This window comes from Vigna umbellata, chromosome 6 (genome assembly GCF_029865625.1).
Source record: "Vigna umbellata cultivar VRB3 chromosome 6, Vumbellata_1.0, whole genome shotgun sequence".
Lineage (NCBI taxonomy): Eukaryota > Viridiplantae > Streptophyta > Magnoliopsida > Fabales > Fabaceae > Vigna > Vigna umbellata.
This window is the reverse complement of record NC_142170.1, coordinates 7,616,938-7,628,842: the sequence shown is the minus strand read 5'-3', so window position 1 is coordinate 7,628,842 and position 11,905 is coordinate 7,616,938. Positions and strand designations below refer to the sequence as shown.

The 11,905-nt window shown below is 32.0% G+C and overlaps 1 protein-coding gene across 2 annotated transcripts; it reads right to left on the bottom strand.

Annotated features, from left to right (window-relative positions):
- Positions 1-980: 980 nt before the first annotated feature.
- LOC124842280 (plant cysteine oxidase 4-like) lies at positions 981-10,318 on the bottom strand. 2 transcript variants are annotated; one of them, XM_047318729.2, is made up of 6 exons: positions 10,164-10,318; positions 9,355-9,629; positions 6,990-7,126; positions 6,738-6,885; positions 1,522-1,725; positions 981-1,394 (listed from the first exon to the last, which is right to left on the bottom strand). In XM_047318729.2, exons 2-6 carry the CDS (start codon positions 9,455-9,457, stop codon positions 1,273-1,275), a joined length of 714 nt encoding a protein of 237 aa, XP_047174685.1. In that variant the 5' UTR covers positions 9,458-9,629; positions 10,164-10,318; the 3' UTR covers positions 981-1,272. The 2 variants fall into 2 exon arrangements, with proteins under 2 accessions (XP_047174685.1, XP_047174684.1); XM_047318728.2 differs by having other exon boundaries at positions 9,355-9,626; positions 10,164-10,267.
- Between the last annotated feature and the right edge of the window lie 1,587 nt (positions 10,319-11,905).

Sequence of the window (11,905 nt, the reverse complement as noted above, 5' to 3'; positions counted from 1 at the left end):
TTGGCTTACAATTTTAAAAATATCATCCGATTAAATGAGATGTTATTTCAAATAAATTTATTTTATACTTGATCTCAAGTTTCAATTTAAAAAAAAATGAAATTAATAGTTAAATGATTTTAACCAGCTTTCTCTCGAACTATTATTTTTTCTTGTATTTAAGTTGAAATATCTAATTGAACAATACTTTTAAGTTGATTGGACTTTTTATTATAATTCAGAATTTCATTATTCTCACTTCTTATTTAATGATTACTTTCGAAAATATTTATGGGAAAACACATTTTTATGCACTTTTATTGGTATTCACTCTTTTGAACACATTTCTTCTCAAATTTTATAGGTTAAAATTTAGAATGTTCAATAATGTTTAGCGCAGAATAAAGAGCATGCTAGAAAGAAAGTATATAATAATTGTTTGATTTGTTTTTTTTTTTAAATATCAATGTAATGAAAGAGTGATTACATTTATAAGTGACTTCTTAGAATGACTAAGTTACAAGTATTATGTTATCTTTCAGCTAGTATTGCTTGATTATAATTATATTAGAATTTTAATCAATTTTGTAAATAGTGCTAAATAACCCACTTTAATAAATTAAAAAGATAATCTGATCCGATCCATTTAATAAAACAAAACCTATTTTAGTGTATTATTATTTTGTAAGGTTACATGTCCAATCCATACGTTAAAGAAAATAAAAATTCCAAAACGAATTTAAAATATACTTTTGAAGTTTTTTTAAAAGGTAAACCAGTTATAAAAATATTTGTCAAAAGAATAAAGATTAAAATAGACGTAAGAACAGGACCAGAATTGGACGCAAATTGTGAACTCTGTTTTTCAAAATACTCAGAAAAGAAAGCAAATTTTGCAGACAGAAATCAGTATGAGAGTAACATTTTGGATGAAATTAGTTTGTCTGGAACGGTGTAAATTAGAATAGAGAAGGCAAAAACACAAGGAAATTGCAAAGAGGGAATAAAAATGATACGTGGTAACTTATTGTGAATAATAAGCAAACAAAATTTAACAAGTTGACTCATGATGATTGAGGTCCCTTTTTCAAATTCCGTGACTAATCTAGTGGATTAAGGTGAGGAGGGTGACTGGAGACTACAATAGTGCATTGTTATGTACAAACCAAATGCCTAACAAAGAATAGAATTATTGTATTGGCTTTTTGAGAACTCCTTCATCAATTCCCTTAGTTGTAACCTAATGATAAAGGCCAAATTCATTTTAAGGTGAAACACAAAACAAGAAAATTTTCAAGTTCTAATAACAGGACCACTGTAAATCCCTCTCCGAATCACAAAGTCGTCAGGTGGTTGAAATTCTTCCAACCAAGTAACATCAGACACTGTAACTCCATTCAACTGAAGATTGCTGCCTGTAATTCAAATCAATGTTGGCAAACCATATGGCATGGTTAACAAAAACACAATATTTACAGTTAAAACTATCAATCATTTGGGACACAAGATAAATGAACCTGCATAGGATATAAATAAGATCACCTGGAAGGTCTTTCCTCTGTGATTTTCGGAAGTAGGTGCAGTGTCTTCCATGTTCTGAAGAATAAGGTGGAGATAATACATCAAAGATTGCACAGGGAGTCACTGCCTTAAAAGTATGTATGTTTCCTCCAAGGGTAGGATAAAGAACTGTTGTGGGAGTTGGTGCTTTCATCTCGGTATCTTTGACAAGCTTTGCAGCTCTAGCTGCCAAGAACAAATTGGTTGAGGGCAAGAAAATCAAAATTATTAATGATTAATAATCCAACCGATTCCCAAATGGGGTAAAATTTTATGAAAAAGAGAAACATGATAAATAAGACTATAAGGTAATAGCCTTTAATTTTCATAAGCAAAGAAATGAAATAAAGAGTAAGTGCCTGATATCCTGAATCAAACAACTTCGGGGATGTTTGCTTTATGTCATCTTTTATTCCCAAGAATGAGAAAAGATGAATACACATTGTTATGTTTATTAGGAGGTTTTGAAATATATGACTGTGTATGTGTATTGTTGTAAACAGGGGATCAATAGGAAAATAATATCCTCATTATCTCCATATTACAATCTTCTTATTCATTTTAATATATTACTATTTTCTTATTTTAGAGAGTTTGATTGTTACAAATAAAGATGATAAAAATGTAATGTTTGACCATTATCGATAAAATAACTTTTTATTTTCTTACATAGTTCAAATTGGTATCTATTAGGGTAACCAATAGACCCTTGAGGATTTTGATTAAGTGTTGTTAGACAACAAAGTGCAAACATGAATAAGCTTCGTCGCTAAGATTATAGTTTTCAAACAAGTCATGTGAGTCACAAGCGCTCCGTCTAACATACAATATAGCATATTGTGTTCTCTTGCCTTGTATGATAGTAAAACATTAGTCAGACAATAAACACACAGTTAAGTTAATGTTGTACAAAACGAAATTATTTATAAGCTTATTTTGTGTTGCAATGAATGTTTTCATCTTCACCTCTACCGAGAAGATCTCATACAGCTTTTGTCAACATCAAAGTTATCGAGGGACATGCTAAAGTTGTTCTACGCCAACACACATCTTGACATGCCTTATGTCAACTCTGGAAAGGCTATATGTTGTGTATGGCCCAATGTTATACTCCAATTTGGGTGAAAGCTCTATAACCAATAAGTCATGACAACTATTGTGATGTTGCTTAAAAAAGAGATAAGCATTTAATGTTGCATGGAGGACATTTAATGCATTTAAATGAACACTTGAAGCGAAGCTTCTCAATGAGTAGAATAAGATTTGCAACCACTCTTTTCTTAACTCTAAATAAAGCAGTCTTCCAAGATAAAAAAGATACAAGAGAGGGTTGCGGAAACACTATCAGTATTCACACTCAAAGCTTTCCAGGCTATCAATATTCACACTCAAAGCTTTCTACGCCCTAAGCTTCACAAGAACATCGTTTGTGTTTATTTAGCAAACTACAAGACTGCATTAACCTTGAATCCATCCAAAGACGTTATCTTTGTTTAGTAAGCAAAACCTTTAGATCACCCTTTCTTTGTAAAACCCTCTTAGCCAGGAGTGGCTACTATTCCAAATAATACTTGGGTTATTAAGCTAAATGTGAGTATGTTCCAAACAATACTTTAGGTTGTTGGCCAAGAGTGGTTAAGAGTTCAAACAATACTTCGGTTATCCAGCCAAGAGTGGTTGAGTTTCAAATAATTATCTATTGTAATTTCAGTGTTAGTTTGCCTAGTGAAACTTGATCAAGAACTAGACAAAGTTTGTTTTTACAGACAAACCAGTATAAAAATCTCCAACATAAACCCTTCATTATTTTATGCTTAGTTAAATTGCATGTTATTAAAGTTGTACTTACAAAAGAAAGAGAGGTTTTAACAACTAAGTGATTATCGACCACGATAGAGATCAAGATTAGAATTACATGACTATGTCAAATGCTTCACCTAATGAACTAGGCCATGACCACTATATGGAATTCTCTCCCAGGGTGAGGCAAAGAAAACAGTCTTCAAGATGAAGGCAGATAGAAATAGCAAAGGCTGATCTCTGAGCTCTTTTTCTGATTGAATGGATCAGGCCAGTTGAACTAGAAGGGTGAGAAAGAGAAATGTAAAGAAAAAGAGATAGGATGAAATTGATTGATTGTACAGTACAGAGGATGCATAGAACAAATTACAAGTAGGTACTAACTAGACTAAGTAGGGACTACATCCTGGATGGAGTAAGAAACCATTTTATTAACTAACATGGAGTGGAACCCATTAAACTAGGTTGAAAAAGCAAAGAAATAAAAAAAATCTAATTAAAATGGAGACTTGATGTTGCTTGAAATAGACAGAGAGTTGACTGGAACGTTGCTGGAAGTGACAACTCATGGGAAGAGGTAATTAGAGTTGAACGATGTAGGAAGACTAGTAGTTTATGTGTTTCAATCTTTTGTAATAAGTCTTAGATAAACAAAATATGTATAGGACTTAGTTTAGAGAAGTTTCAAAGCACCTTGTACAATGAGTCAAGAAAAGTTCAAAGGTGTCAAAAACTTAGTTTAGAAGTAATTGATGATCCAAAATGATTTCAAAACTTTCGAAAACTCTCTATAATAATCAATTATCTTAAATGATAATCGATTATCAGTGACAAATATGTCTTGATTCTTCAGCTTCTGCAATAAACGATTCTCAATTTTGGATAATCGATTATTAGTGGCAGTTATGGCTTGACTACAAAAATTCTAGACCAAATTTGTGAATGAAGCCTATAAATAGAGGGTTAGGCTTTCATTTGGAAATACAAATGCAAGAAATGAAATACTAAAATTTGAGTATTCAAGAACTCTCTGTGGAAAGGCTTTGAAAAACCTAATGTAGGTAAAGCGAGAACTTTCAATAAGTGTGATCTTGAGTGACTATTGTTGTTGCTAGGAGGTGTTCATTCCTTGTGGATTTCAAGGAAGGTGGTTCTCCATCTCTTGTGGGATTCAGAGAGGTGTCTCCATCTGGGACTCAAAGGAGGTGTTCATCCCTTGTGGATTTCAAGGGAGGTGATTTTTATCTCGTGGCTCCAAGAGAGGTGTTTTCTAAACCTTAACTTTATTCTTTGTAATTGTAAGTCTTAGTTTATTTTAGTGATTGGTTAATCCCTCTTTTTAAAGATTAAAGACTAGACATAGGTTCTTTTGATCATAACTAGTATAAAAATCACTTCTACAAATCTTTCTTTCCTATACTCTACTTTTCATGTTATTATTTGTAAGCGAGTTTATAAAGAGGGAAAAAATTTTAAAAGCACAAATTTATTAAAGAAACCAATTCACCTTCTCTTGGTTTTTGTCCAAATGCAGTTGTGCGACTCTAACAACTATGGCCTCAACTACTTGTGAATTTCTTAGGCTTAAGCAATTATTATGGAGTTACAATTTAGATTCACTCAAATGACACTTATATGTGACAATCAGGTAGCTCTTTTTATATCAGTTCTAATCATGTATTTCATAAAACAACCAAACACATTGGGATTGACTGTCATTTCATTCGAGAAAAGATTGTATCTGGAGACATCAAAACTGAGTTCGTTAACTCAAAATAATCAGTTAGCAGATATTTTCACTAAGTCTTTAAAGGACCGAGAATTGATTATATTTATAACAAGTTTAGTACATACGATTTATATGCATCAGCTTGACGAGAAGTGTACGATATATTGCATTTTATGTTAATTAGGGAAACATAAACTTTTGCTATTGTTTGATATTGGTAGATATTATTGATATTGTTTTTAACAATATCTTTCATTTACCATATTTATGTTTAATTGCCATATATACTTGTATGATTCTTCATATAAATACATTACCCTATGTGTGTTTTACACAAGAAAGACTAATCCTATACCTAGTTTTACTATATTCAATACTGATGATAGCTTGTAAGATAGCCCAGGTGCAAGGGGCCCTTTATATTTTGGATTGGCAACAGCTAAGCATATCAAAACTTTTAATTCAAGCTTGAATCTGTCAAATCTTTTTGGCTTTTAAAATTGAACCATGCATTTGGTCATATCATAGTAAAACACAGAAAAAAGAAAATATTCTCTCTAATAAAGGTTGGATGGTGAAGCAATGACGCTTCTTTATGTTCATTCAGTCATGCCAGTAGAGATGTTGCATGTAATAAGATGTGCAGCATTGAGGGTTCCGAAAATAATGAGAAGGTTGTTCACATGGTTCACATGCAGTCATGCCTCCAGATTTTTAGAATTAGAATTTAGTTTTCCTCAATTAGAATACATACTTTACTTTGTAATAACATGTACTTCATGACAAGATCCCAATAGTTCCCACAAGGAACATTATCTCAATCCAAAATCGCACAAACTCACCGGTCTAAATTTGAATAGAATATTCTTAGGCTTCGGTTACAGATATAAGGTTTCACACTGACCCCAATAACACATTGATCACTAAATTTGGGCATATAAGTATATAAGACAAACTCAATCACATCTTTGCTAATAAAGAAACCTTAGGATGAAGTACTCTACCAGACAAAGAAAACCTAAAATCCATGCCTTGAGATTGCTAAATGTGGGTATGAAGACAGACAAACCACAATTCTCTTGAAAAGTTCAGTGATAACAGAACTAAAGTTTACGTTACACTAGCCCAATAAGAAAGCATAAATCCATGCTTGTAAGATGGGAATTCTTCTGTTATTCCATGTTCAGTTCATTAGCTTTATTTTTGCATGATGGGAAATGCCTTCTGTCACCAGCGAGAAATAGGTCGAGAATCCAACAACTAACAAAGAATTTTCCCCTTTTTGACTCCCATTATCCACTTCTTATCATTTACCAAATTCAATCTGCCAGTTTATAATTTCTAGACAATTTTAGCTCTGCTATCATATGTTTTTAATAGTTTAGTTTTAAATGAGACCAAGCACTAACATTAACAAGTTATATATTATCTGTTGACTTTTAAAACACAGGTCCTGGCTTTTTTCCTTTCAGTTTGATGAGAGCACAAACTCTTTTGGAGGATGATGACATGGTACCATATTGTCCTACCTCACTAATGATGATGCCATGACAGAACAAAAACATAGAAGGTAGTAACACATTCAATACTTGATGTATTCACAGGCAGGTACACTGGACAAAAAACTGTGTTGCAAAAAAAATAATATGTAAAGCCATAAAGAACAAACCTTCAGATGGATCAGTTGGACCAGGGAAATCAATCCAATCATAGGATTGAACATGCACTGAACCATATATGAGCTTGCTTAAGACTGTCATTCCAGGATGATTATGGAGAGGAATAACAGAAGAAGGGGGCATACAAAAAATTCCTATCTGATGAAGATTAAAAATATTAATCAAAATTTTGTAGCTATGCTCAAGAAATAGTGTATAAAAATTGCTGACTAAATGGTGGAGTTCTGAGAATTAAAACTAACAGAGAAGCTGTCATCTTCATACAAATGCAGGTATTTGATCGGTGGTGACTGTTGATGGTTCCCATTACATTCAGGCGACCAATTACGAACCACTTGTGCCTCCTGTTCAAGACCTACATCAGATGGCTTGATTTTTTCTGAAACATTAAATTAATGGTTATTAAAAAAATCTTAGTTAGACGGCAAAACTATAATGTAGCAAGATATGTAGAAACCCAAAAGGGAACAAAATGTGCGATACAAATTTGTGTGATATATGACTGTATTTTAAAAGACCCAGAACCGAACCAAAGATCAGAGAAAGACAATTGAAATGTTACACTAGTATTCACAGTTATAAAAGCACACTTGAACAGCCCCTAGAGCAGATTATATAATTACAATCTCTAACATTAAGTACGAGTCACAATCACATGCTTGCAAAGATTTTCGGTTAGGGTCAAAATCAGGTCACAACGTCACACTAAGATAGTGCAGTCTGGATATATTGGATCTATTATCTATCTTTTAAAGCACCTGGTTGATTGTTGAGATATAACAATGGATACCAGCAGCTAGCGTAACAAGATGAGCAGTAAAAAATCATATTTCAAAAGGTAGAAATCTTTTACTGTGCATTACCATACTGATAAGCAAGAATATTAAATTAATAAATGACAAATAGAAATCTAGTTAACAGCAGAAACTTCAAAACAAAATTAATCCTTTTTGTTCACTCTCACAATCCTTAATGCAGTAAATTAGATCTTAGAATTCTTAAATGTGTATTTATTGATTATCTCCTTCATTAAAAAGGTTACAAATGTTATCACCCTAAGAGTTGTTGTGTCTTTATCACATGAGTGTGACCTTTCATGAAACAAAAAATTGTTTTTCTCACCCTAAGAGTTGTTTTTATCACATTGAACTTAAGCCGTGACAGAGGAGATGAATGCATTAGTAAGAAACTCAACATGGGAGCTTGTTGACAAACCAAAGGACAAAAAGGCCATAGGATGCAAATGGATATTTACACTGAAACTTAAGATAAATGGGTCACTAGATAGGTATAAAGCTAGACTGGTTGCAAAGGGGTACACTCAAACTTATGGAATTGACCATGAGAAGAAATTTTCTTCTACAGCAAAGATGAATACAATTCAAGTAGTTCCTGCTCTAACAACTCATTCTGAATGAGATTTGCACTAGTTGGATGTTAAAAGTGTTTTTCTTTATGGAGCTTTAGAAGAAGAATTGTACATGAAAATTCTTCTCAAATTTTAAACTCTCAATGGAAGAAACAATCTCCAAGAGTATGGTTTGGGAGATTTAAAAAAAAACATTAGTTTCCTCAGAATATAAGTAAAGCCAACGTTATCATACTTTATTCATAAAGCACTCTGTTATAGGTAAACATACACTATTGTTGGTATTGCAAAAGATGATGAACAAAGAGATTGGCTTTAAAGGAAACATTGGCAGCCCTTGTACTTGCTCTCCTCAAAGAAACAAGCAGGGATGTAGAATCTCAGAATTTCCTATTGAGCAAAATCATAGAATTGGAAGTGAAGAGAGTTCTCTTTTGGAAAAAACTCAATATCATGCAGTTACAGTGGTAGGTCAGTTTATGCATGATATGATAGAAAGCCACGAGCAAGCCAAGCCTAGGAAAAAGGCTGCTCTTCAGGATTGAAGACACTTTGATCCTACTGATGCAGACTACGTAGGTTTTGTTGTTGACAAAAAATATCTACGTATGGGTACTATATGTATCTGGGAGAAAGCCAACTTACTTGGAGAAGCAAAAAACATGACAGAATATCTCATTTTAGTGTAGAATGTGAATTTTAAGATCCTGCTCAAGGTGTGGGAAGGAGTTTGGATCAAAATCACACTTGATGACATTAAAATAAAGGTCGACAATTGTACTCTCATAACAAGTCAGCATAATTCAGTCCAACGTACTAAAACCCAACATTTGAAATTGACAAACACATAACATATATTTTCACTCAAGGGATTTTTCAAGACAAATTCCAAGATATTGTAGACAAGATGGAAATGATTGATATTCATGCACCAACTTAAGACAGAGTGTTGTAAGCAATAGATTATTAAGATAAAAAGAATTCAATATCTCCACAGTTAGGAAAAAGTACATCAGACTCTTCCTATTCATTTGAATATATTTTTATTTCCTTATTTTAAAGATTTTGATTATTACAAATAGAGAGGTGAGAAAGTAATTGGCCTCATTGCTACCAATAAAATAATTTTTTATTTTCTTATATAGTTCAAGTAATACAAAATATACATGCATACACACACATATATATATATATAGAGGGAGAGAGAGGTAACTGACAGGCAAAATCCAACAACATACCTAACTTCTCGCGAACTTTTGTAACAGCCTCTTCAGAGACAGGTCCATCTGGCGAAAAGGAAGCCTTGCACAACCTATAAAGTCTTTGTATATAATATGGCATCTTGTAAAGGTGTGATCGATTAGTCTACTGATAACACCTTGCAAGGAGCTTAAAGATTGCAATAGGGACTGGATATACAATTGGATAATAACTGTATTTTAGTCTCAAACCAACGGTAATGAATCTGAATAGCTGCAGATGATCCCTCACAGCAAATCTAATTACGGGCCTACTGAACAACAAAAGAGCCACACCACAGCCAAAAATAAATGAGTTTCGCTTCATAGACATCACAACAAGTCTAATAGCAATTAGGGCAGCATATGATTCATCCAAAAACACTGAGATTCAATAGTATTATGCTCTATGGTCTCCCCAAATAAATATCAAAAGAAGCTAAAACCTCCATTTTTCTCATACAAATCAAAAAACCCACAAGCTTTGCACAGACTAAAAAACAAAACCCTACATTATTTCTTCATTTCCACTCATCAAAACAGCACTTCACAATCGAATGCGACGTTTGAATAATAAAACGCCCATCTTTTCCATAGCATACACTGTTAAATGAGGGGAATCTTTGGCAGAACAGAGAACCAAAAATGGAAAATTAGAGAGCGACCCAATAACAAATATGAGATGAAAAGGCATAAAAAATAAGTCTTGGACGAGAACCACAAATGGAGCACCAGATTCCGATTATAGAAACGGGGAAAAAAGCAACAACAAAAAAACATGGATAGAAGTTGCAGAAAGGGAAGCGAACCTGGGAAAACCATGGAGAAGAAGGTTTAGGGGTAGTGTACAGAAGCGGATGAAGAATGAGGAAGTTGAAGTATGGAAGAATGGGTACAAAAGAAAGTAAATAAACGATGAAGGGAAAAGAGTTAAAGAAGGTTAAAAAATGAAGAAACGCGATTAATTAAAGATGCCCAAGGAAGATCTTCAACACGTCATCATCACGCACTGTTTTTTATTTATTTTTCGTTTTTAATTTCGTGGTCAAGCAATCGCAGTTTTTAAACTAATGTTTTACAAAACATGAAGATTTTTTTGTTTTTTTAGACAAAAGAAAGTGTTAAAATTAGAATTTAAACTAATGTTTACAAAACATGAAGTTTTTTTTTAAGGACAAAAGAAAGTGTTAATTAGAAAAACCTCGCTGTATTACTACCAAAACACTCATAACATCCAAGAAAAAAACTACATAAAAAATTACTGTATGTAGTTTTGCTTAGTCACACTTTCTCAACACAATATTGAGATTTAGAACATCTCTAGTAATGTAATCTATTTTGGGTTCTTAATGCAAATTTGTGTGGTCCCTCTTACATAAATTTTCTTTTCTTTTTGTCCTAATAAAAATAACCTAAATTGGATTTTTATTTTTGTTGGTCCCTTCATTTTCTTGATTAAGAACATCTTTAACTATTTATTCTTTAAGAATTGAGTATAAAAGACTAAGAACATTTAAGAACCATTATTGGAGAAGATTTTAAAAGAATCTCTAGAATGGTTTATTTTCGATTCAGATTTTAGTTCATAAAAATATCAAATTACTATTTTTTATTCATATATGAAGTTAAAGTTTTGAAAAAAAAATATTATATATTGGATCGTTTTGCTTTAATTGAAGTATAATGTCTTGATTTAGAAGTGTTTGGTGGTTGTAATTTGATTAAACTTTTTATTAAAAATGCATATAAATTAAATATAAAAAATGTACATGGTTTCATTTGATTTAGTTTGAAATAGGAGAAAAATTCAACCAAAACAAATTAATTTAGTTTTTTTGTGATTTTTAAATTTTAATGTTAAGTTTTTTTATGGGTCAAATATATTTTTGATAATAAAGTTATATTTTGTTTCCTTTTATATTTTATAAAGATATATAAAAGGTCTTTGATCACAAATGGCTACTAACAATATTAGAGTCATTTTTCTCTCTATAAACTCTTTTCATTTCAATGGCTTGAACACTAAAGATAAAACGATTTCATAATATATATAAATGGGTACAAATCTTATCTTACAAGTTGATTTTATAAGGTTGAGACTTAAAGCTTACCTTTTAAGATTATATCATAGCCATACTTTTTCATTCCAACCTACCTATTATTTAATGGGGTCTTGTTGTATATTTTAGATGTCACTAAAGCCTTACTTTTTCAATGCAATCTACCAACCACATTTTGGTGTTTTGTTGCACATGTTTTTCTATCAATTGCATTTTTAGACCATTACTTACTAATATGACACCTTATGAAAAACATTAAAATAAACTTTGTGATATTTATCTTTTATGTGTGTTTGGTTGCTCTTGCTACTCTACCACTCCCACTTTGCACAAATTTTTTTTTTGACAATCATGTTGTTCTTCGCATCTTCCTTGGTTTTAAGCCTCACACAAAAAGTTACCTTTTTCTCAATCTTAAAAATCACAACATTCATGTTTCTAAAAACACTATTTTTATGGAAATCATTTTCCATATCATTATAATCTCACTC